Source organism: Pseudoliparis swirei, chromosome 17, assembly GCF_029220125.1.
Source record: "Pseudoliparis swirei isolate HS2019 ecotype Mariana Trench chromosome 17, NWPU_hadal_v1, whole genome shotgun sequence".
Lineage (NCBI taxonomy): Eukaryota > Metazoa > Chordata > Actinopteri > Perciformes > Liparidae > Pseudoliparis > Pseudoliparis swirei.
In genome coordinates, this window is record NC_079404.1 from 331,478 (window position 1) to 357,604 (window position 26,127).

The 26,127-nt window shown below is 45.6% G+C and overlaps 2 protein-coding genes across 2 annotated transcripts; one reads left to right on the forward strand and one right to left on the reverse strand.

Annotated features, from left to right (window-relative positions):
* The first annotated feature begins 11,552 nt into the window (after positions 1–11,552).
* On the forward strand, positions 11,553–20,938 carry polr1b (RNA polymerase I subunit B). Its single transcript, XM_056435623.1, has 15 exons — positions 11,553–11,793; positions 13,742–13,909; positions 13,988–14,134; positions 14,214–14,346; positions 14,453–14,589; positions 15,166–15,389; positions 15,466–15,637; positions 16,144–16,315; positions 16,978–17,259; positions 17,344–17,477; positions 17,552–17,722; positions 17,819–17,975; positions 18,080–18,276; positions 18,807–19,057; positions 19,612–20,938. The coding sequence occupies exons 1-15, from the start codon at positions 11,617–11,619 to the stop codon at positions 20,492–20,494; spliced, it is 3,405 nt and encodes a 1,134-aa protein (XP_056291598.1). The 5' UTR covers positions 11,553–11,616; the 3' UTR covers positions 20,495–20,938.
* Positions 20,939–21,348: 410 nt separating this feature from the next.
* Positions 21,349–23,585, reverse strand: nanp (N-acetylneuraminic acid phosphatase). The gene is made up of 2 exons (XM_056435624.1): positions 23,405–23,585; positions 21,349–22,271 (listed from the first exon to the last, which is right to left on the reverse strand). Exons 1-2 carry the CDS (start codon positions 23,492–23,494, stop codon positions 21,633–21,635), a joined length of 729 nt encoding a protein of 242 aa, XP_056291599.1. The 5' UTR covers positions 23,495–23,585; the 3' UTR covers positions 21,349–21,632.
* Positions 23,586–26,127: the final 2,542 nt, after the last annotated feature.

Genomic DNA, 26,127 nt, shown 5'->3' on the forward strand with positions numbered 1-26,127 from the left:
CAGAGATTTGGCATGAAGTCTGAAAGTGGCCTGAAGATGGATGAACTGGCCAAGGAAGAGTCAATACTCAAGAACCACTATCCATGTGGCTTGCAATGTTGTTGCCAAAGACCCAAACATTTTGCTCGTGGGCACGGAACGGGATCGAAAAATAGTGGGTTTTGAGGGAACACTATATCCTGCACTGGGGATCCATGAAGCAGTCAATTTTCAGACCGTGCTAGACAACTCCACCATTCGGCTTTCCAAAGCACTTGATCTAACGATTGCTTATTCCGTGCTCTTCATCCAGCTGTATGTAGACTCCCCCCACATAAATGTGAAAAGCCCTTTTAAACACCCGGTCAGTGGGACGATCGTGACATGTGGGCTGTCCCACCCCCAATATACTACTGCTTTGGAAACCAGAGCCACAACCTACCTGGGCCACATGCAGGACCTTAGCTCCAAGGTCATCTGCCCATTCCATCTAAGGCTTGAATATGTCCTTTTGCTGAAAGATACATCATACCCAGAATGTTTGAAGCCTTGTCTCGGAGTTGGCTCTGGAAGAACTCTTTTATGGCCACCCCCTGAGCTTCAGCGATGTGCCATACAGCATAAGTCTGGGGACCAGCTCGTCGGACGAGAACAGTCTCACATACTTGAGGGGATTCATCGGCCTTGCTTAAGTGTTGATGATGACCCTCCACCCCTGAATCATTGGACCGGGACGATCTCCAAGAGATTAGGATCCGGAGAATGTTCCCGCTAATGCATGTCCTCGGTGCCCAGCCGGCGGTATTTGAGGTTCAACTGGTGCAGGTCCATCTGGGTGATCTGTACCAGAGGAATGATAGGATCCCTCTGGGTCATTTTCAGGGTCCTGATCCTCCAGAATACCTCAAAGGTGCCATGACATGAGAACACTGGGCATTGGACCTAGCCACCAGGGATGCTTTCCCTGTACCTGTCACCTTTCAGAGGGCATGATGAAGCACAATGTTTGGTGGCTGGATTTGTTGATCAGAAAATCAGATTATTCCCAGCCATCAAGTACCGTGACACCCACAACACTAAGATAGTTTAATGGAAATTTAGGGACTTTGTGGAAGTGCACTCCAGTGGAAAGGAGCCGTCTCTCGACACAAAAGTTGCCTCCATGTGTGGAGACATCTGCACTGAGCTGGAGAGGCGCTCCTTGACATTTTCAAAAAACTCGGAGTGGCTCAGGGAGCATGGGCTGCCCTGCCTGATTACAATCATGAGGAGACTGCCTCACCATTGGGAGAAAGACTATCGGTTCCCTGTGCTCACCTTTGCCAGCTTTAATCCTGAACCATGTGTACATCCGTTTCAAACGGCTAAAAACCCTGACATGACTGGCTTATAAGACGAGACCGGCGTTTCGCGGGTGCACGAGGCGGAGTACATGTCGGGGCCACTTTCTCCTCCATTCTTTTTTGGGGAAGACGCGCAGCGACACACCCGAGCGCTTCTCACCACGCATTGTTTGGAGTCTGAAGAAGTCCACTCCTGGCCGAAACACGTCACCCACGCACAAAATGTCATGCCAACCAACATTACCCACCTGCATCGGGGCTATTGACCCCGCAAACAGAGGCAGCAGCAGCATGCCATCTCAGCCCAAGGCCCAGAACGGGGAAAAGGAAGCAAGTCCCACCGGGCACCGGCAGGGCACAGAGCCTCCACACCACCACATGGGCTCAACGTCAGAGGCAGAAGGCCCCCGAGAGGGCCACAGGCGATGCCAGGGTGAGAGGTCACACATTAACCTGTTCACCTTATCACCCCGAGGGACCCAGAGTTAGGCGTTGGAGAGGCCACACCGCTGAACGGAGGTCAACATCACCTACCACAAGAGGCACACACCTCGAGCCGTGGTCAGGGGAGACCCCTTCGCCACAGACTGGTCGGCTTCCCTCCGGGCTTCGATCGGCATGGCAGAGCCCTGAGCAGCAGCCCACCTCTCATCACCTCTCCGGGGTCCAGCCTCCACATCAGGACCAGACAGAACAGCATGTCTGCAGGGTCTTAGAGGCAAGTTGTCCCCATACAGAGCCCCACACCCACATGGAAAATCTTCGGGGGTGATCCTGCATACATACACCTGCCCGACCCCAACCTCCCTCTTGAGGAGTTTCTCTGGCCCCTTCACCATCACCTGGTCACACCTAGGCTATGCCCGGCAGGGGGTAGATATATACTTTATTAATCCCCAAGGGGAAATTTGTCATCACAGTAGCAGCACCAATAAACTAAACACACAAGAATAAAAAATAAAATATAAAAAACAGGGATGAAAGATATAGGAGTATACAAAGCAAAATATAAATGTATATATATAACATATATGCATACACAATACTAATGACAAATTAAATTAAATATTAAATAAAGACAGTGTGCAAAGTGTGTGTATGTGTGTAGTGTAAATGATGTGTGTGTATGTGTGTAGCGTAAATAAATGAAATGTGTGAAGTGCAGATCAACATAGTGTGGATATGAAGTTATTATTGTAGTTATTGCACTATGATCTGGCAAGAGGTGATCTGTTATAGAGCCTCATAGCCGTCGGCAGGTTCTCCTGTATCTGTCCTTGTGGCAGCGGAGCGTGAGGAGACGTCTGGAGAAAGTCCTCCTCTGTCCCTGTAGGAGGTGGTGGAGAGGGTGGTCCGGGTTGTCCAATATGGACAAAAGTTTCTTCAACGTCCTCCTCTCCACCACCTGTTCCAGGTGCTCCAGCTGGCAGCCGATGATGGAGCCAGTTTCCTAACCAGTTTGTTGAGACGGCTGGTGTCACCGGCTCCGATGCTGCTCCCCCAGCAGACAATGGCAAAGTGCAGTACACTGGCGACAACCGACTGCGGGTGCGAGTCCCCGGACGAGGGTCACGGAGGGGAGGCGTGTTTTATACCATTATTCCCTTTCAGAGGATTCTCCCCGCCCCCCCCTCATCCCATAGACCCCCGTCTTTACCCCAGAGCCCACACCCGGTCACACTCCGGCCCGACATGGGGGTCTGGCTTGCCCACCTGAGGGCGCCTCCAGCTAAAGCTCTGACAGTAGCCACTCTGAAAAACACTTCCGGCATCAGTTTAAAAACCCTTTATATTTCTTTCATTCTTTTTTGTTATTTTTATGATTTTCTTAGTTTTAAAGTCGTTCAGGGGCAGTTACACCCTTTAGTATATACAGTATGTTTGTTTTCTATTGTTCTTATGTGCAGTTGCACTTCCGGTTCCCCCTTTGTTCCTGTGCTATTATGTTCCCCCTTATGTACATAGGTACTACACATTAGCCTCCACCACAACACCTTTTAGTGATGGAGTCTTAGAACTTTTCTTGGGGTGGGGGGATCGGACTCAGCTGTATATGTATCGCCATTATATATGTTATTAGCATTTTGGTGGCGCGTTGGGAAGCATCCGAACATGTGTGTTTTTTCATTTCTTTTTCACTTTTCTACACATTCTCCCTTCATGCCATGCCCATTCTTAAGCCTACTGAAGGCAGGGGGACCATTTCCTCTTAACCCCTGAGAGCCGCCACTTATTCACCTGACTGCTTTAACCCTATTTTGAGTGCTTTATTTACACACTACTCAGTTTACAGCTCCAGCACAATGGCGTATATGTTGAGAACTAGGGGGCAGCATAGGACCTTGTATGGGTACCAGCTCCCCTGAGGAGAGGCCAGACACAGCTACAAGTGATGGAGACGGTTAGTTCTGTCTGAGGAATCGGTGCCGGCTGCAAAGAAAGAGGAATGCCAGAGTTTTTTACCCACTTTCAATATGGCATTTGCAACCTCTCAAACAACCCCAACCACCACAACGTAGGTCCTACGCCTCAGTCACAAGAACCAGCAGGGACCACGGCCTCATCTATAATGCACACGCCGCAGAACCAGACCAGAGGATTTAGAAAAAGCTGACTTAATCCTATTCCTAGCTTTGTCCACTAGTGTACTCGAGGACTTTGTAGGAAATGCTTTAAAATATTTCTACAAACCAAATCTATAATAGTCTCTTGTAATATTCCAGTTATTACTATGCTTTTGCCACCCACTAAGAATCTAGCATATAAATGCAGAAAAAAAACATTCAACAAAATGACTGCAGGCCCTAAGATTTTTAAAAAGGACTGTCTACTTCCTGCATACAGGAGAAACAAAAACATTAAAGAGCTCCTTGTTAGGGCGAAGATAGGAACCGACCCTATAGCTTAAGTAAAAACAGGTTTATGTTTTAAACACAAGCAATGGCGTAAAAATCAGAACACAGGTGAGGTGGTACACACATACATGGGGCCACATTGGCCGAACCAATTGCATTTATTTATGTATTGCACATTATGCAAATCGCAATACGTAGGTGAAATAGGGAATTTACCATCTACCAGACTTGCCCAACATAAATATAACATAACAAAGGAAAAGAAGGTGTCTACGCACTTAGTGGAAGACTTCGTCACATGGCTGGGAGGCCCTCAAAACCACCATCATCAAATGCAACCCAAGATGGAACGTGACTCAGAGGAGAAGCCAGGAAAGAGTCTGGATTCCAAATTAGGCCAAACTAAGCCATGAGGAGCACTTAGAGCAGCCTGAAGACATCAAGGCTGGGAGCAACCAAGACCTCTAGCAAGTGATCTCCTGCTTGAATCCCAAGGCCTCCTCTTGGTCTCCGTCCCGAACGTCCGTCTAGAAATGGGAAAGAGGTTTTAGGTTTGCTGCTCCTGCAGCTTGGACTTTGCTGCAGACTGACCCGGGTCTCCAGGAACCGGTTCTCTTGAGGCGTTTATAAAATGGATTGAAAGAATTGGAGGGTGATTCATCTGGTTGTAGATGTTTTCTTTGACGGAGGTATGTGCTCCTGTGTGAGCTGGGTTGTGTTGACTTGAGTCTTAGTTTTGTTTTTTTTCATGCTGTGATTTTTTTATATTGTCTGTCGCTGTTTTATGTTGTATTGTCTTAAACTTGGTGTGACGTGCTGCTGCTGCTGTCTGGGTCAGGATGCTCTTGTAAAGGAGATTTTTAATCTCAATGACGCATTTCCTAGGACCTGAGGTCAGGAGGGAGGATTTGGGGTCGGGGGGTCCACGAACTGGCCTGAATCTTGAGCCTTTTTTTGGGTAAAAAAAATCCAACCACACCTCAGGCACACAGTGCTCCTTCCCACTTGACCTCTGGAAAAAAAGTTCTGACCTTCGATCTTCAGAGAGTTATTATGATTTATTAAAAAATAAAATGTAGTGTCCGCAATCCCATGATTTTTCCACCAGCCAGGCAGGGGCATCAGGTCATTTCACATCCCGCCCAGTTATATGTATTCCAAATGACACAATTTATATTTATACCATCACCATCAGGAGGTATGGTGACTGTGGTCAAATTCATCAGGAAATTCCTCTCAAAGGGGCAGGAGGATTACAGGGGTGACATGCACAGAACACCACAGGAAGACCAGAGTGACGACATTGAGGATGATGGGATGATGGATTGGGGGATCGATAGCAACAAATTGCCCCTGCTCTCAGGAGTCGCTCCATCCCTGCCACTGACCCCTTTGCTCTCCACACTTCTAGACCTCCTGACCTAAAAACCCCCCATAATGCAGCTTGTTGACCCAAAAAAAATTTATAGGAAAATTCCCAGTTTACCCAAACAGTTGAAAAAATACAAAAAATTCAAGAGTTAAGTTTGGGGCTGCAGGGGGTGCTGTCCAATAGTCATTGGGGTTTGCCCAGAGCAAAGCCTTCCGACAGCTCCCTGCGCCCATGGGACCTTGATCTTTTTTGCCACCCTCACCCAAGTAACTCACTGTGCCCATTATTTTGCTGTCCTTTTGACTGTGCAGCCTGTCCCCAGTCACCCTGATCACTGACTCTGGATCTTGCCAAGTCACTGACAGGTCCTGCTTCCCCTCAATGTATGCCTGGTTTGAGTCACATTTGCCCTCCTGGCCTTGACTCAGGTTCGGCCTGAGAGGGGATCTGTATAAGACGACCATTTACCCAAAAGATGGTGACTAGCAAGTATAGATCATCACTCATTTTTACATGGGGGTTGGAATTTTTTTACAAAAGAACCACACTCAGCACTTCAATGCCCTGGGGATAACCCCAATATTTGATTCACAAAACTAACCAAAATACCACAATCACTGGTGGAGGACCATGGTCAATTTAGCATGCATGAAATCAACAGTCTAATGGTCAAGAGCGCCATCTAGCGATTTTTAAATATACACGCCATATATTCAATTGACCCAAAAACCCATTCTCCTCCCGACCGTATGTTGTCTGGAAACACAAAACACAATGTCATTACTTTCCTGTATGGCGGAATATTATGTATTTATTTTTATTTTCAAAATTCCCTACCCTACCCTAAAAATAAAAAAAATTAACAATCGGCAAAATGCATGCCCGTTAATTGCCGGAAGGCCTGGCCGGAGTTAGAAATCTCTCCGGTAAGCACCGACACAACGCTGAAGCGGATGCAGACTACACCACTGCGTGCCATATCCAGGAAATTCCTGCCGGAACCCTGAAAGCCCACGCAATGCTGGTGAAGTGAACACATTTTTACAGTTTTATATATAAAATATATTTCTATATATATTAGGGCTGTGAAACGATTAACATTTTTTATCACAGGTTTCTGTGGATTAATCATGATTAATCACATATAAACATTTATACACAGGGGGGCACATAACTTGCTCACCAGTGCGCGAGCCAGCATCGGAGCTCTGCCCCGCGCGAGCCGAGAAGAGTTGTTGAGGGGGGGGCATCCGAGCTCTGCGGTGCGCGACACGGAGATCGGCGCCGTGTTAACGCGACACGTAGAGACAGAATGACATGCTGCTGGTTAGAGACGACCAACAACAGACGGATTGGAAGCTCATTCTGCGCATGCGTTAAAAAAAATTACCTAATTAATCCTGTAATTTAATTAACTGAGTTTAACGCGTTATTTTTCACAGCACTAATATATATATTTGTTGATTAAATTTCCTCCCCACACCTTTTCAACAATTCAGTCCAAAGACACCACTAAAGTTAAATGTTAAAGTTTATTAATAATATTAAGTTATGAATCTTAACCCTCAGTGAAACTGATTTAACTCTTTGTGCTTTTTAGATCCTCCATCCAGGCATCTTGTTAATCTTTACTGGCTCCAAGCAGCCGTTCAGTCAGAAAGCTCCAGCGTGAGTTTACGGGTAACGTAACAGACACACACGTTAGCGTTCAAGGCAAACAGCTTTAGTCACTTTTGTGTTTCATTTCTCTGCACATGTTTGAGGAATCAATATACTTCACATTATTATATTAATGCTTACACTGTACCTTCAAATATTTAAGGGTAATTAGAGGGGAAACGCTTGGGGTGCTATTGTATAAAGTAGTCACACCGGTCTACGTCAGGCATATGAGCTTTTTGGTGAAGCCTGGATGGAGCAACTCTTTCCCTCATAGGGTCTGGAGACGTAAAACTCGCTGGACTGCTCCAGCATTCCGTGAAGTTTTATTTTTTTAAATCACATTTCCCGTGGCTCCCTTTTTCTTCACGTGTCACAGGGTTAGAGTCTGCCATGGTAGCCGGCCTCCCTGCATGTCTCTTGCAGTGTGGATTATTTATTCAGTCACAATTGATCTTGTATTGGCTCAAACCAGCCGTGAATTCAGCTCCATCACATTCGTGGCACGGAAATAGTTCAGTGGCAACGTAACGGAGTTTAGATTTTACGGCCAACGGAGATAAATATTCCAGATTTTTCACTAGAAGTTTTGACCTCCTTAATACGCTGTCTGCACTTTACAAGTTCACCTTCAAAGATGGTTCATGTACATCTGGTGGCACACGGTCACCGTGGCGGTCGTCAGTGCATGGACCCCCCAAAGAGACCAGCTGCAGTATCAAGTGCTGCAGACCACCATGCTCCCCAGAACACCACCACGCTCCCCAGAACACCCCCCATGCTCCCAGAACACCCCCACGCTCCCAGAACACCACCACACTCCGCAGAACACCACCACGCTAAAGGCCACACGCTAGAACACCTCCTGAGAGGAAGGCATCGATCACTTCCCAACATGGAGCCCAGGCAGAGATGCACAGGCACGTGTCTGAGGGCAGAGAACAGGAGTTGAAATAACTCTCTTCACTGAAAGAAGTCACACGAGGAGCTCAGGCTGGAAGACAACGTAACACGAGGGGAGCAGAGAGGATCTGCGGAGCGGCGCAGACAGACTGAATACACAGGGGACGAGACACAGGCGGGAACCATGAGGGCGGGGCTTGCAATCACACAGGAGGCAGAGGAGTGGCTGAGGGCTGAAGGGAATGACCAATCAGGAGATAATGGGAAGACACACACACACACACAAGGTGTTACAGCATCACGTGTCCGTGTCGACTGTGATAGATGTAAAGTTAATATTTGCCTGAACAAGGACAGAAACTGCTTTGTTCAAATAAAAAGTTTGGGTTAGGTTCCTGTTTGGTAAAAATAAGAACCAAAAAACTAACTGAAATGTTCTACAATCAATTCACATAATTAGTTACTGTTTCTAAAATAAATATTGTTATCAATAAATGTACCAATATGCCTGATGTCTCAAATAAAAATATGTACAATATGTAAATGGCATTTCTTTTTTCAGATTTATTTTACGAAAGATCAAATAAACGCTTTCATGTAAAATCAGAATTGTCTGAATATTACTTGATGTGTTAAGCTTCACAGGTTAAGAAAGGTGAATGAAATTATATAGTGGTGTCTGAACTGAATTGTTGAAAAGGTGTGGGGAGGAAATTAAATCAACAAATATATATATATTATGTATACTCAGCACAAAGATACAAATGTGAAGACTACTAAATATTTCCGCGTGAGACAGCTTGACACGGAGCGGAGCAGCGCGTGCGCTCTGATCCCGAGCTCTTTTAATGAAGTATTGATCCTAAAAATATGCTAAATCACATTGTTTTTAACGTACAGATAACTTGTGAGTATCGATACACCGTGCAGCGTGACAGCAATCTACTGCTGTCACGCTGCACGGTGTATCGGTAGCGGGCTAACATTCAAGCTAACCTAAACCAAGCGCTGTCGACATCTGAACGCTGATTGGCCAAGACGCCACACGTCCCATCAAAGATGTTTTATTGCGAAGATCACCACACCACATGTTCTCCGTGTCCCAGTCCAATTCTCATAAACGCCGGCCGGCCGGCCAATTGACACCGCACTAAGGGACATTCAGCTTTATAAATCTTGACATTAAAAAAAATCCTGCCTGCTCTTGATTAAAAAAAGGAGATGAAAACCAGGATGTCAATTCAGTTTATTTGTAAAGCCCACAAATAATGTAAAGCCAATAATTTGAAACGTGAAGTGGTTGGTGCACAGCGGGCTTCTATATAGACTTACTACTCCTAGAACAGTTACCCAGCCTCCCGGCTGCTCGGGCACCGCCGGGGAACAGCTAGCAGCTAACAGCTAGCAGCTAACTGTAGCTCCGAGCCGACTACGGGAGAGGGCGGGCTAACTAGCATAGCTGTATGAGCTTCGATGGCGCGGAGCCGTGCATCTAACCCACTTAGACCTGCCTCCAACCTGCAAATGAACTACACTTGTTGCATGTATCGTTATCATTAAGGGAGGCAGAGGGAGAACTAGACATGAGACACACTGAGCAAGAGGGAGGGAGACAAGAAGAGCGGCGTTTCTCATTAGGCGTACTTGTGCGTACTTTCCTCTCCTCGTGTCCTCGTGACTCGTGTCTCGTCATCAGTCTCAGCCCGGGTACATGTTCACATTCAAAGTTCGCTTCTCTCAAAGCACGGTCAAAACACCCGGATGTGACTTGATCCTCCCACTTTACCCAGAATGCATCAGAGGAAACTTGTGCGTACTCTGGCCAGCATATATCCCAGAATGCATTTCACCAGCAACCGGAAACAGTAGCGGAGGAGAAAATAAACTAGTGACAGTTGACTTTATATAAATATTACTGTTGTTGAGTCAGGAATGCAGAGCTACCAACTCTCACGGTTTGGCCGTGTGACACACGCTTTTGCATGTTTTCACGCTCTCACGCCACACAACCAATTTCTCACGGCAAAAGAAATTCTGATTTTGGGCCGAGGCGCGTTGGTTTCTTTTCAAACTCCGCGACGATAAACCTGTTCGCTGCATAGACATCCTATTTACCACAAAGAGTCCCGAAGTACAGAAGAAGATTTTCAAACAGACACAACGAGCAGAGACTACGGTGTGTTAGTGCAGGGCTCTCAAGTGTCACGCATTGAGCGGGACAGTCACGCATTTCGGTCTGACGTCACGCACTCCCGCCACACATCGTATTTCTCACGCTGAAAAAACTCTCGGCTATTTAATGTTTTAATGTGCCGCAGCGCGCCAACATGAGCCGCGCTGCCCTCACCGTGGAGGAATCAAGCGCTCCCCTGGAGTTCTGCTGTGAGGAGCCACTTATCAGCCAATCAAAAAAAAGAAATGGGCTACACAATAGCCAATTAGAAAAAAAACGTATCTGTTGTATCTGAGTAAGATTGAATCCAGCAATCAATGAAAATAAAGCATCCTGGATAGATTTGAGCCACCAACGTGTGTGGCTGCGTGCGCGGCAACATTTTGGTCACCCCCGACAAAATCTCACTCCAAGGTTTTTTGAAAAGTTGGCAGCTCTGGGAATGTGATGTTAGGATGTTTTGTTTATTTGACTGTAAAAAATAATTTACAGTGAATAATTAAAGTAAAACTCAGGAGCAAGAACAGCTGATGTGTGACGTCATCAAGTCAGCTGCTGGTCCAATCGCAGAAAAACCAGAAAGACCGTCCTCCCGTCCTCCGTCCTCCCGTCCTCTCGTTCTCCGGAGTCTGGACTCCCAAGTCCAGACTCCAAAAGAACACAAGTCTTTACTCGTGTACTTTGAATTGAGAAACGCCGAGAAATAAACACAAGAAGAAGAAACAGAAGAAGAAGAACAAATACAGGAAGAAGAAGTAGAAGAAGAGGAAATACAAGAAAAAGAAGAAGGAACACAAGAAGAAGGAGAAACAAGAAGAAGAAGAAACACAATAAGGAGAAGGAGAAGAAGAAACACAAGAAGAAGAAAAAGAAGAAATACAAGAAGAAGGAGAAGAAGAAGAAACAAAAGAAAAACCACAAGAAGAAAAAGAAGAAACACAAAAATAAACACAAGAAGAAGAAACAAAAGAAGAAGAAGAAATACAGAAAGAGGAAGAAGAGGAAATACAAGAAAAAGAAGAAGGAACACAAGAAGAAGGAGAAGATACAGAAGAAACAAAAGAAGAAAAAACACAAGAAGAATAAATACAAGAAGAAGAAACAGAAGAAGAAGAAGCAAAAGAAAAACCACAAGAAGAAGAAGAAGAAGACATCGAAGGGGATCATTTACACCACCAGGTGGCAGTAATCCGACAACAAACAAAAAATAGCGACCTCTAGCAAACTGTCAGCGAAGTAGAAGAATAAGACTTCCGGTGCCAGGCGAATGTACTTCCGGTGTCTCCATGCACATGTGGTAAACAAGCGAACGCTTCCCGGGGCTGCGCGAGCATGGACTCCTCAATAAAGTGGGACGATTTGCCCAAAGCTCCGAGTCTGAAGAACCTGACGGAGGGCGGGTTCGGGGCCCTGAAGGCGTCTCAGCACGCCGCCGTCCAGGGCCTCACGAAGGCCCACATCGAGTCCTTCGACCAGGCTGTCACGGACGGGCTGAGCCGGGTGGTGCAGGTCGGTGTCACGAGAAGTTTTCAACCCCGTATCGCGCTATTTATTTAGGAAACACTTAACGTGTGTGTAGATTTACAGGGTTCTTAGGGTCATGGAAAACCTGGGAAAGTCCTGGAATGTGTATATTATTTCCAGGCAATCCCAAAAGTTTTGGAAAAGTCATTGAAATGTTTTATTTTAATTTATGCTGAGTTTAGAATAATTGATATGCTTTTAAAAGTAATACTCTAAATATAAACCGGCATACATTCTCAATACTCGCACATTTCTCCGGCTGCAAGTGAACGCAACTTAAATAAAAAAACTTAAATGTTTATTTTAATAAAAACTGTTGTCTCTCATTCATTTGAGTAATTTAAAGGTGTATACTGTATGCTTTGGAATCCTCGTTGTTAGTTTAAATACGACATTTTATCACGTTTCCATGTTATGCACTGAGATTTTACAAAGTTTGGTCATGGACATTTGGTTAAAAGTCCTGGACACCCATTGGTTACCATCATACCTGCAAACTTGTCACCTTTCGGTGAAATTCACCGTTTTGAACTCAAAATAGGTCATCCACGTGAATCGTGGAGATCCGAAGAGTTTTTGTTTTTTGGGGGGGGGGGGGTCACCTGGTCACCTGCCGTTGAGATTGCAGTGAGACGCGGAGAAAAGTGTGAAGTGTTGCTCTTCGCAATAAAACATCTTTGATGGGACGCGTCTCGGCCAATCAGCGTTCAGATGTCCACAGCGTTTGGGGGTTCAGGTTAGCTTGAATGTTAGCCCGCTACATCTACTCCTGTCACGCTGCACGGTGTAGCGATGCTAACAAAGTACCCGTACGTTAAACACGATGTGATTTAGCATATTTTTAGTATCGATACTTCATTAAGAGAGCGATCAGAGCGCACGCGCTGCTCCGTGTCGAGCTGTCTGCGCACACTGCGCTGCGCAGCTCACAGCGAGAGAAGTGGCGCAGCTTAGAGACTTCGGCTTAACAAATAAAAAGATGCCAGAAGTGAAATGTTTCAGTCTGTAAAGTTCTGTAACTCTCCAGCTGCTCATCCTGATGAACTGTGGATCATCTGGTCAGAGACTAACGGCCTCATAGTGTATCATCAATGCTATGATGGAACCATGTAGTTTCATTCATATCTGGCTGTATTAATACTAATATTACTGTCATTTGTTAAGTGTTGAAAAAGTTGGTAAAAAGTGAACCATACAGATGTTTTATTTATTACTATTATAGATAAATATACCAGTCTCGTAATTATGGTACCATATTGTTTGTATGGTGTATTGAATTCTGGTATCGGGTATCATGATATTTATGGCAGGTATGTAATATGTATAGAAGTTATAATATGAGTATCGTGACAAACAGGTAGAGACAGAACAGATTCAGGGACAAGTCCATGAGGACTGTTCAGGCAAAACAAAGGAAGTTGGTTCATGAATGACTTTAACCATATTATATATAATGACAATGTATATTTGTTATTACTATCATTATAGGGCTGAGTCAGAGCGGAGAACCTTTTGTTCTTAAACTGTTTATTATCATTATTTAGATTTGTGGTCAGAACAATAAAATGACTGTAGTTGTGGTTCTAAAAGCTTTGAGGCTTCAAACAACGTGGATGTGGTGTGGTGACAACAAAACAAAAAAATCACCTGCACCCCCCCCCCCCCCCCCGTTGTCACCTTTTTCACCCCTCATGAGTTTGCAGGTATGTACCATGTGGATGAACCCTGTTCATTGGTCATGTGGATGAACCCTGTTCATTGGTCACCATGTGGATGAACCTTGTGTAAAGTTTGAAATGCCACTTCTTTTTAGGAAACTGATATAAAAAACGAGTATCTATAATTCTGCCTGTTTCAATGACCTCTTCTGTCCCATGTGTGTTCCCCTGCAACGTGTTTAATGTGTTTTTTATTCATTAATTTGATTCTCCAGGCCATCCCTCCCTTGGAGTTCGCATTCAAAGAAGACCGCTTCAGCCTGGCGTTCGTGGAGGCCGCCGTCTACAAGCCGGTGGTGGCCAAAGGGAGCATCTGCCGGGAGATGAAGGTGTACCCGGCCGAGTGCCGGGGGAGGAAATGTACATACAAGGGGAAGATAGTGGTGAGTCCAACACGGGGAAAAAGAACCCGCATGCAAGTACAGTTTTATTTATTTATTTCAACGTGTTTGTCTTCTCAGGCAGATGTCAGCTGGTCGATCAACGGAGTCCCTAAAGGCATCATCAAGCAGTCCCTGGGTCAGGTGCCGATTATGGTGAAATCCAAAATGTGCAACCTGCAAGGCATGTCGCCCACAGAGCTTGTGAAGCACCACGAGGAGGCGGAGGTGAGGCGCACACGATGATCAGACATGCATTCATATGAGGAATTAAAATATATATATATATATTTGTAACATTTAACAGGAAATGGGAGGCTACTTCATCGTGAATGGAAACGAGAAGGTTATCCGCATGCTGATCATGCCGAGAAGAAACTATCCGATCGCCATGTCCAGACCAAAGTGGAAGAGCAGGGGCCAGGGGTACACTCAGTATGGTAAATATCAAACAAGAGAAACTCCCGCAGCAGCGTTGCCATGACAACCCAGGCTCTACCACGACAGCTGCAGGTGTTTTTTAATTATGGAGCTGCTCCCTCGCAGGTATCTCCATCCGCTGCGTGAAGGAGGAGCACACGGCCATCAACATGAACCTCCACTACCTGGACAACGGCACCGTGATGCTGAACTTCATCTACCACAAAGAGATGTTCTTCCTGCCCCTCGGCTTCGCACTCAAGGTATTAGATTAGATATTACTTATAATTATTAACATGGGTCGACGTGATGACGTTTGCAGCATTCATTCACCAGAGATGTTTTAATGTCTTCATATTGAGGGAATCATAAGGTGTAAACTCTATGATGTAAATGACCATTCAAAAGTTTGGAGTCACTCAGACAATTTGGTGTTTTCCATCCAAACTCACACTTTTATTTATCAAATAAATTGCAAAATGAATATAAAATACGAGGTTATAAATAAATATTTTTATTGTAAATATTAATGTTCTTCTTGTGGCTCAAAGGAAGGCCAGTTTTATAGCGTCTCTGAGCAGCATAACAGTTTTCAGCTGCGCTCACATAAAAAGGGTTTTCTACCCTTCTGTTCGTCTTCTAAGGCGATAACACAATGTACCATTAGAACACTGGAGATGGGCCTCGATACACCTCTGTAGAGACTTCATTACACACCAGAGAATAGTCACTACCACATTAACTATGTGAGAGTGTATTAAATAAATAAGGACATTTCTATGTGAGCCCAAACTTCCGGCCGGTGGTGTTTCTTAATGCCTTTCTGCGCTCCCCTTCAGGCTCTGGTGGACTTCACAGATTTCCAGATCTACCAGGAGCTGATCAAAGGCCGCGAGGAGAACTCGTTCTACAGAAGCTGTGCGTCGGAGATGCTGCGCCTCGTCATGGAGGAGGGCTGCGTCACGCGCAGCAAGGTGCTCGACTACTTCGGGGAGCGCTTCCGTGTCAAGCTCAGCCTCCCCGAGTGGTACACCAACGAGCAGTGCGCCAAGTTCCTGATAGAGTATGTGCGAGTGTGTGTGTGTGTGTGTGTGTGTGTGTGTGTGTGGTAGAATAAGAGTCTCCTGTGTGTTGACCAGAGAGTGCATCTGCATCCACCTGAAGTCTGACGTGGAGAAGTTCCACCTGCTGTGCCTGATGACCAGGAAGCTGTTCAGCTTCGCCAAGCAGGAGTGCATGGAGGAGAACCCCGACAGCATCACCTGCCAGGAGGTGCTCACGCCCGGGCAGCTCTACCTCATGTTCATGAAGGTACCGCCATGAAGCACACACACAACTTGTGAAATAATATTTAACCTTTTGTTCAAAAATAATAAATATACTTATTTAGGCTTTCAGTATATGAGCAATTATCATAAAAATGGCAAGAATAAGACTATTAGGCAACAATAAGACTTATAGACAATAATAAGACTATTAGACAATAATCTAAAGATTCAGTGATTTCTTAGATTTAAAAAATAAATAAAAATCAGACAATCATATTCAATGTTATTATTTTTCTTTGTGGTTATTTATTGTTTTTACATTTTATATAAACACTTATAAAAAAACATTTTCTTAAATTATATTTATTGATTTTTTTCTGTGTATCTAGCAGATAGGACACAACAAAACGCTATCAATCACAATTATTAGAGGGCATTATGGGGCATTTGCTGCCTCCTCGTGACATCAGGGGCAACATCGTATCTCTTCGGGGCAGCTCTGCCCGGTGTGTTTCCCCCGCTGAACTTTAACCCTGTGTGCACCACCAGGAGCGGATGTCGGCCTGGCTGATGTCTGTGAAGCTCTCCTTTGACAAGAGGGGCAGCCGCCTGGCCGGAGGATGGAACGCAGAGAACGTGATGAAGATCTTCAACATGGGCACCGACCTCACCAAACCCTTTGAGTACCTGCTGGCCACGGGGAACCTCGCCTCCAAGACCGGTACGAGTCACACACCTGACCGCGACGTGAGCGCTTGACCTGGTCACCGGTAGCTTGTGGTTCACCATTTCTTTTGGTCTGTTACCATTTACACCAAAATGTTCCAGCTGACTTTTATGAAGTGAAAAGCCGACAGGAAAGGGTTAAAGTTCACCTCTCAATCTCCAGGTAGCTCCGCCCCTAAAGCGTCCCCTGCTTTATGATGTGTGTGACTCTAAATGACCTTAATGTACTAAATGATGACATCATGCTGTATAGAAGAAGTCTTGAAACTAGAGACTGAGACATAAACTCATGTTTACTGAGGGAATACATCAAGAGAAGTAGTCACTATATAGACTTCTATACAACCAGAGGAGTCGCCCCCTGGTGGTCAGGAGAGAGAAGGCAGCTTTAACACATGAAGCATAGACTTCTATACAACCAGAGGAGCCCCCTGGTGGTCAGGAGAGAGAATGCAGCTTTAACACATGAAGCGTAGACTTCTATACAACCAGAGGAGCCCCCTGGTGGTCAGGGGAGAGAATGCAGCTTTAAAGCATAGACTTCTATACAACAAGAAGAGTCGCCCCCCGATGGCCGTTATACATATTGCAGGTTAAAGACCGTGAGACTGCATGAGGTCGTGACGTGTGTTTCATCCCACGCGGTTCTTCCTTTAGGCCTCGGCATGTTGCAGAACACGGGCCTGTGCGTCGTCGCCGACAAGCTCAACTTCATCCGCTACCTGTCCCACTTCCGCTGCGTGCACAGGGGGGCGGCGTTCGCCAAGATGAGGACCACGTCCGTCCGTAAGCTGCTGCCCGAGTCCTGGGGCTTCATGTGTCCCGTGCACACCCCGGACGGAGACCCCTGTGGACTCATGAACCACATGACGGCCATCTGTGAGATCGTGACCTCCAGCGTGAGCACCACGTCGCTGCCCGCGCTGCTCTGTTCCCTCGGTGAGTCTATTCGGCTAAATTAAGACCGGGAAGAGAGATATTTGGTCCGGACGTACATTTTAAAGCGCGTCGTTCGTCTCTCAGGCGTCACTCCAGTGGACGCATCTCCCGGCCAAGCCTTTACCAACTGCTACCCCGTGATCCTGGACGGGGCCGTGGTGGGCTGGGTGGAGACCGAATTGGCCTCGGTCGTGGTCGACTCCCTGCGTCGGTTCAAGGTGCGTCGACTTCCACGCGGTCATCTCTCCGTACCGCCCACGTTGAGCTGATGTCTAAAACCAATGCCCTCCAGGTGCTGAAAGAGAAGCGGATCCCTCCCTGGACGGAGATCATCCTGGTTCCCAAAACGGGGAAGGCCAGCTTGTACCCCGGCCTGTTCCTCTTCACCACCCCCTGCCGGATGATGCGGCCCGTACGCAACCTGGCACTGGGCCAGCAGGAGTTGATCGGCACCTTTGAACAAGTGTGTGTGAACTCTCACCCCTGACGCAGTAAAGGGTGATTTTCGTTTTTTGCATATGGCCGCTAAAAGTTTCATTCTTCTTCCACCCTCTGCCAGCTCTATGTCAATGTGGGCATCGTGGAGGACGAGATCGAGCCGGGCGTGACCACGCACCAGGAGCTCTTCCCCCACAGCATGCTCAGCGTGGTGGCCAACTTCATCCCCTATTCGGACCACAACCAGAGTCCGAGGAACATGTACCAGTGTCAGATGAGTGAGTGGGAGGCTCCCACACGGCTGCTCACCATGAGACTCGCATGGTTTAATCCCTTCGTTCCCGATGGGTCCGTCCACGACTTAAACGTCTTTCCCTGCCAGGTAAGCAGACGATGGGGTTCCCCCTGCACTCCTTCATGGACCGCTCGGACAACAAGCTGTACCGGCTCCAGACCCCGCAGACCCCGCTGGTCAGGCCCTACATGTACGACCACTACAACCTGGACAACTACCCCAGCGGCACCAACGCCATCGTGGCCGTCATCTCCTACACGGGCTACGACATGGAGGATGCCATGGTGAGAAACCGTGAAATACACTTAGAATATATATATACTTCTCTACAACCAGAGCAGTCGCCCCCCGGTGGTCAGGAGAGAGAATACAGCTTTAAAACATGAAGCATATACTTCTATACAACCAGAGGAGTCGCACCCTGGTGGTCAGGAGAGAGAATGCAGCTTTAACACATGAAGCATATACTTCTATACAACCAGAGGAGTCCCCCCCTGGTGGTCAGGAGAGAGAATGCAGCTTTAAAACATGAAGCATAGACTTCTATACAACCAGAAGAGTCGCACCCTGGTGGCCACTATACATATTGCAGGTTTAAGACACTTTTTGCACCAACCTTGCAAGAATGAACCTCTTTTAGAAGTTGGTGGTTAAAGGTCACCGACTACACAGAAGGAACTTTTAGTCGTCCAATGGGGTAAAATTGATGAGGCGGTGACATTTTTGGAGAGACGTGGATTCAAACTGCGACTTGACTGGTTGGCCGAGCCAAACAAAGGTTTGGCGGTAATTCCCAAAATGTTTCTGTTGTTAGATTGTGAACAAGTCCTCGTGGGAGAGAGGCTTCGCCCACGGGTGCATCCTCAAGGCCGAGCTGGTGGACCTGGCAGAAAAGGTGCGGGGGCAAGACAGCGTGGTGTTTGGGACGAAGCCCGGCGACCCGCAGACGCTCGGGAAGCTGGACGACGACGGGCTCCCGCACATCGGATCCACGCTCCAGTACGGAGACCCGTTCTACAGCTACATCAACCTGAACACGGGCCAGGCCGTCGTCAACTTCTACAAGTACGTGTCTAAGGACAGTTATTCAATTCCAACACGTCTTAAATTCTGCAGCAAGTCCTGGAATTTTAATATGGTTATTTCCAGGCCTGGGAAAATCCGTGAAAAAAGAAATCACGAAGAGTTTTGGAAAAGTCATGGAAATTGTTGTTATATTTACATCTTTTTTTAACGCTAATTAATATGCTTTTTAAAAGAAAGACGCTCAAAATATAAGCCGCCATACGCTCTTTCATACTCGCTAATTTTCCACGCTGCAAGTGAACGCACCTTAACTGTAAAGACATGCATGTTTACTCTTTTAATGTAAACTATCGTCTCTCATTCATTCGTGTAATTTAAGGTTATAAACGGTATGCTTTGGAATCCTCATTGTTAGTTTAAATACGACATTTCTCACTTTTTTTAATGTTATGCACAGAGATTTCACAAAATGTTTGGTCATGTAACTTTGGTTTAAGTCATGGACACCCATTGGTCACCATGGTTCTGACCCCTGTTCATTGGTCCCCATGGTTCTGACCCCTGACCATGTGATTGTGTGTGTCTCCGCCCAGGAGCCAGGAGGCCTGCGTCGTGGACAACATCAAGATCTGCAGCAACGACACGGGAACGGGCCAGTTCAAGCGCGTCTGCATCACCGTGCGCGTGCCGAGGAACCCGACCATCGGCGACAAGTTCGCCAGCCGCCACGGCCAGAAGGGCATCCTGAGCCGCCTGTGGCCCGCCGAGGACATGCCCTTCACCGAGAGCGGCATGGCGCCCGACATCCTGTTCAACCCCCACGGCTTCCCCTCGCGCATGACCATCGGGATGCTCATCGAGAGCATGGCCGGCAAGTCCGGCGCCCTCCACGGGCTGAGCCACGACGCCACGCCCTTCACCTTCTCCGAGGAGAGCTCCGCGCTCGAGTACTTCGGCGAGATGCTGCGGGCGGGCGGCTACAACTACTACGGCACGGAGCGGCTGTACAGCGGCGTGAGCGGCCAGGAGCTGGAGGCCGACATCTTCATCGGCGTCGTCTACTACCAGCGGCTGCGTCACATGGTCTCCGACAAGTTCCAGGTGAGGACGACCGGCGCCAGAGACAAGGTGACCAACCAGCCGGTCGGCGGCAGGAACATTCAGGGCGGGATCCGCTTCGGGGAGATGGAGCGCGACGCCCTGCTCGCCCACGGCTCCTCCTTCCTGCTGCAGGACCGCCTCTTCAACTGCTCCGACCGCTCGGTGACGCAGGTGTGCGTGGACTGCGGCAGCCTGATCTCGCCGCTGTTGGAGAAGCCGCCGCCCTATTGGTCGGCGCTGCGCCACCGCAAGACCGTCTGCCTGCTGTGCGGCAAGAGCGACGGCATCGACTCGGTGTCCGTGCCGTACGTGTTCCGCTACTTCGTGGCCGAGCTGGCGGCGATGAACATCAAAGTGAAACTGGATGTGAAGTGAGTTCACCGGTTAAAAGATAAACACGGGACACATCTGTGTTTTTATTCAAGGAAGAAGTGTGTTTGGCATTTAGAGAAATCTATTGGCGGACATGGAATATAATAGAAGTGTTTCTTTTAAATAAGAGTCCATGAACGGTTTACAGCGGCGTGCATCTTCACTGCCGGCACCACGGATCTACAGGAGCCCACGAGGGACAAACCGTTCTGGGTCAGCTGGATGACGTTGAATCCTATTGGTCGTTATGTCGCTGCAGAGAAATGCCAAAAGAATGTAAACAACCAGCTTCATGAGTTCACCTCCGCCGATAGTTTTTTATTAGCCAAAACTTTGAGGAAACATCAAAGTTGCATCATATGATGGACTGAATGTGTTTTGTATATAATAACCGCCGGTCTTTATGTACATTCAGAGTGTTGAATAAAAGTTATGCTGCACCAAGAAGTCAGATATTTAACTTCAGGGGAGCTGCCGACAGCTTTTCCAAATAAAAGTCCCACTTTAAAATTCTATAAGTAGAAATGAGTTTCAGCAAAATGTTCTTAAGAGCTCATTCTGCAGGAACATGTGACTAATATTATTCTGTTTTAAGGTATAAGCAGATTGTTGTAGCCGACTTTATGAAGTTTATCGACCACTGGTTTAATCTTTAAAAATCTTATTTGATGCTTTGTAACTCGGGCGATAATTAAATATGATTTATCGTCACCATTGAAAAAATGTGCCCTAAAATTTGATGAGCACATACTTTGTCAAATCGGATCATTTTGATCTTAAATTTGTAATTACATTTTGAAATACTCCGTACTTTTACTTCTCCATTCAATTAACACAAGCGCTAGAAATAAACGTGGTAATTTAAAACATGTATTTATTGAATTACCAGCAAACATTGTGATCTTATAGAGATATTATAAGACTTAAATCTGAATAAATGATTTTGTCGAATAAAAATACTCTTGTACAATTATGACACGTGCAAATGTTTAGATGGATTGTAAGAGGGTTAGAATGCATAAAACCCCTTTTTTTTTTAATTTTAAGTATTGGAATTGTAAAATATCATGACCATCATCTTTTACCGTTTCCATGGTTACACATTCCCACGTGAAGGGACGCGTGGTTTGAATCACTCGTTTTATGTCAGTAGCTGTAGAACGTGAGGCAGCTCCAGCACCGTGGCGATGGTGTAGTCGGGCGCCACCGACCCGTCGGGCCTGGCGCCATCGCCGATCCAGACCGTCGCCCTCACGTTGGCGTTGACCCCTCCCTGGATGTCCGTGTCCAGCGAGTCGCCCACCATCACGCAGTGCCGCGCCTCCACCTGCAGCCGCTCGAAGCACAACGCGAAGATGGAGCCGAACGGCTTCTGCTCAGCGTGCTCCCCCCCGATCACGATGGCGTCGAAGAACTCCTCGCAGCCCACCGCCTCCACCTTCTCCCTCTGGGTCTGAGGCTCCCCGTTGGTCAGCAGCAGCAGCTTGTAGCCGCCGCCGCGCAGTCGCTTCAGGAGGTCGCGCACGGCGGCGGACAGGCCGAGGGCCTCCAGGCGGCTGGTTTTCCACAGGTAGTAGCACCGAGCTGCCAGCGCAGGTGGAGAAGCTCCGCCCACGGCCTCCTGGATGCTCTCCTCCCAGTGGCCCACGCGGACCTCGTCGATGGACCTGCCGGCCGAGGGGTCAAAGGTTTCCTGGTGAAGCTTCTGCTGGAACTGGTCACAGACGCTGCTGATTGTGCCGTCGTCCAGGGCCAGCGCGGCCTTCAGAAGCTCACGGGTCTGTAAGATCGGAGCAGATATAAGTTAATAAAGCACAAGAAGGCAGGTCGTGTTTTAGGGGTGGTGGAAAGAAGCCCGGGGGAGGACACTCATTTAGGTGAGACCTGTGTAAAGATAATTATAGATTAAAATGTACATTATACTATACATCAGTTTATTTGCCTTTTTTATTTACGTCTCTGCAATGCAAAATAAGACGTTTCTTATTATTTTCTTAAATACAAACATATGCCCTTATCAGGGCAATTTAAGGATTATATTTTTTAAACTTTGTCTACAATTTGAATTGTTTAAATATTATCAGATAAAGGTAGTTAGTGGGGGTCTCTGACATAAAAAGTCCATGTCCAGTCGCCGTTATTTTTACCTGAGTTACATATATATGTATATATATATACATAAATATTTAAGTATTATCAGATAGACAGTTAGTTGGCGTCAAATGTACATAATGCGCCTCTGACATGAAGATCACCTTTTTACCTGCGTTCATTGAACGCATCCTATATTATGATAATATATGTATATAATATTATAATAGTTATAAATATTATATATGTATATATAAGTATTATCAGATAATGTAGTTTGTGGGTGTCAAACGTACATAATGCGTCTGACATGAAAATCACTTTTTTACCTGCGTTCATTGAACGCATCGTAATTTATTATTATATATAATGTATTGTAGGCCGGTGAAATTTGATAATAAACCAGACGCAACACTAGAGTTCGGGATCTTTATTTCTCGAGTTCTCTTTATGTTTAAGAGAAGTGTTAAAGTAATTTGTAATCAATTTACTTACACGAGATAAATCACCAACGCCACCAGTCAGTCACGTGACGCACTCGTTCGGTCCTACTGACTTTCCCCGAAATAGAGCGCCCTCTAGTGGCGTTACTGTGTACCACCTCTTTCCCACTAGGTTACATATAATATATATATAATACATTATTATAAGTAGTATCAGATAAATGTACATAGTGGGTGTCAAACGAACATGCGTCTCTGACATGAAGAACACTTTTTACCTGCGTTCCTTGAACGCATCCTCTAGACAACCTCTGTGCGCGAGCGCTTTCCGCTCGTCCGGCGTTACAAACATGGACGCCTTCTCGAAAGGCCGCGTCACCTTTGTTATCGCACTTCTACCCGCCCGACTGGTCTCAATGAGCGTGTTGTCCAGGTCGAACAGGATCGCCTTCACCGCTTTAGCCTCCATCGCCGCGAATTGTTCATTCACCACCAACCGCCGCGCCGCATCTTCATGGACTTTTGACTTGACGTCAATGCAGAAGTAGTCTACATCCGGGGTACAACGGCACGCCGGTAGTTGTAGTTTTATTCAATAAATCATTTAAAGGGATGATTTTTAACCGACTATTTAAATTTAAGCATGTATATTTAATCTTTTATTTTGTTAACTTTATTTTGTTAATGAACATACACCTTATAATCAAAGTGGTGTTGCTTATAATATCATAACTCCTATTAAACCAGTTTCTAATAGGCTATTCTATTTTTAATTTTTTTATTTTAATTTTAATTTTATTAATTGTTTTATTTAATTAATAATTTAAAGGGATGATTTTTACCCCAATATTTAAATCTAAGTATATTAATTAAATGATAGAAATGTTTTGCAAGGGGAACAGTGAATAAATAAATAAAGATTCGAGTGTACATGCAGATGAGGTGTGTTCTGTTCTCTTTCTGTCTCCTCCATCCTTCCTCCTGTCAATAGAATCTGATCCACTGGGACACATTTTATTTCTGTACAGGGTTTCTAGTCTTTGGTGGAGGGGATGTGGGTGGAGAGGAAGCAGTTTGTTTCCAAAAGTTATGGCAACATATTACACAAAGGACCACCCGTCGCTCACCTTCTTTATTTCTTACAATTATTGATTTTTATCTTCCTACAGTGCATTTTGTATTTCACTTTGACTAAAACACATGAAAGGATTAGCAGAATCAGCTTTATTGGCCATGTATACAGGACTGTCTCAGAAAATTAGAATATTGTGATGAAGTTCTTTATTTTCTGTAATGCAATTAAAAAAACAAAAATGTCATGCATTCTGGATTCATTACAAATCAACTGAAATATTGCAAGCCTTTTATTCTGATTTATTGCTGATTATGGCTTACAGCTTAAGAAAACTCAAATATCCTATCTCTAAATATTAGAATATCATGAAAAAGTATACTAGTAGGGTATTAAACAAATCACTTGAATTGTCTAATTAACTCGAAACACCTGCAAGGGTTTCCTGAGCCTTGACAAACACTCAGCTGTTATAAATCTTTTTTTTTACTTGGTCTGAGGAAATATTAAAATGTTATGAGATAGGATTTTAGAGTTTTCTTAAGCTGTAAGCCATAATCAGCAATATTAAAAGAATAAAAGGCTTGCAATATTTCAGTTGATTTGTAATGAATCCAGAATGCATGACATTTTTGTTTTTTTAATTGCATTACAGAAAATAAAGAACTTTATCACAATATTCTAATTTTCTGAGACAGTCCTGTATGTGCACATACATGGAATTTGACTCGGTTTTACTTGCACTCTCGTCACACATATATGTAAAATAACAGGATGAATATAAAACAACATTGGAGACAACCGAATAGCAACAAAAATGTATGTACAATATCAAACAACGTTATGAAAACCTTCAAATGTTGGAATGAAAGACGGAAGGTTGGGATGAAGCACAACTAGTGAGCCATTAAAAAGAACATCAATCCCAAATAACAAATGTACTTTTAGACAAAGAGCACAATAAAACCTTGCATGACCTCCTTTGCTTCCATATCTCATATCTGATGGCTGTGAATGCCTCAACGGCAACAGCCACGGAGGAAATACCGATCCCCTGTGAAACAATGAGGACGTACAGGTGAGAGCCTCGGAGGGACTGAGGGAGGGTCTCTGGCGCTTCCTGCTGCACAATGCCATACAACAAAGATTGAAGATCTAGAAGACCGAGAAGACCTAAAAGACTTAGAAGATCTAGAATACTTTGAAGATCTAGAAGACCTAGACGACCTAGAATACCTAAAAGACCTAGAAGATCAAGAATACTTTTAAGATCTAGAAGACCTAGACGACCTAGAATACCTAAAAGACCTAGAAGATCTATAAGATCTAGAAGAAGACCTAGAGGACGGTTTGTTTGGTTCCCTCCAGCCATGAAGACACAAGGAAGACAACAGTGTGTCATGTTTTCCAACCGTCTCATTCATGTGAAGAGATTCCACTAAAACTACATGTTCATGTTTTCATTGTAACTCCAGAGTTGCTCAATGTTGATTGACACTCTTATGACTAATTTCATGTTTCAATACGTCTCTTTTTAACTTTATGGACATTAACATTGCTGAAGTACATTTGAGCAGAAGGTGGTATTTCCTGCAAAAGCTTTGAAATCTTCTTTCTATCCCTACGTTCTATCCAAACTTTCTATCATTATTTTCTATCCATACTTTCTATTCCTACTTTCTATCATTATTTTCTATCCATACTTTCTATTCCTACTTTCTATTGTTATTTTCTATCCATACTTTCTATCCCTTCTCTCTGGGACTCAACCCAGCGTGACTTCCCGCCCTGCGGGCCGCGGTCCATGATACTCGACTGTCCGTCATCATTACCTTCTTGTGAAAACAAGGCGGTAGGGGGTCTCAGAGGAGAGGCCTCGCCTCCCTTTGAGCGTGGCCTCACCTTTGACCTCTCACAGGGGGAGGCAGATAAACACGAGGGGGGAGACCACTAAGCTTCAGTGACTTCTCAAGACAGTCGTGGTTTGGGTTAGAATAGCAACGCAGAGCCCCGATGAGATGAGGGCTCCG

What these genes read in the sequence shown, in the direction of transcription:
- nanp (XM_056435624.1), bottom strand. Translation starts at nt 23,494, where the DNA reads ATGGAGGCTAAAGCGGTGAAGGCGATCCTGTTCGACCTGGACAACACG. An exon ending in GTAGAAGTGCGATAACAAAG is followed by an intron (nt 22,272 to 23,404) that starts GTGACGCGGCCT and finishes CCGATCTTACAG; the next exon opens with ACCCGTGAGCTTCTGAAGGC.
- polr1b (XM_056435623.1), top strand. Translation starts at nt 11,617, where the DNA reads ATGGACTCCTCAATAAAGTGGGACGATTTGCCCAAAGCTCCGAGTCTG. An exon ending in GAACCTCGCCTCCAAGACCG is followed by an intron (nt 16,316 to 16,977) that starts GTACGAGTCACA and finishes TTCTTCCTTTAG; the next exon opens with GCCTCGGCATGTTGCAGAAC. An exon ending in ACGACATGGAGGATGCCATG is followed by an intron (nt 18,277 to 18,806) that starts GTGAGAAACCGT and finishes TTCTGTTGTTAG; the next exon opens with ATTGTGAACAAGTCCTCGTG.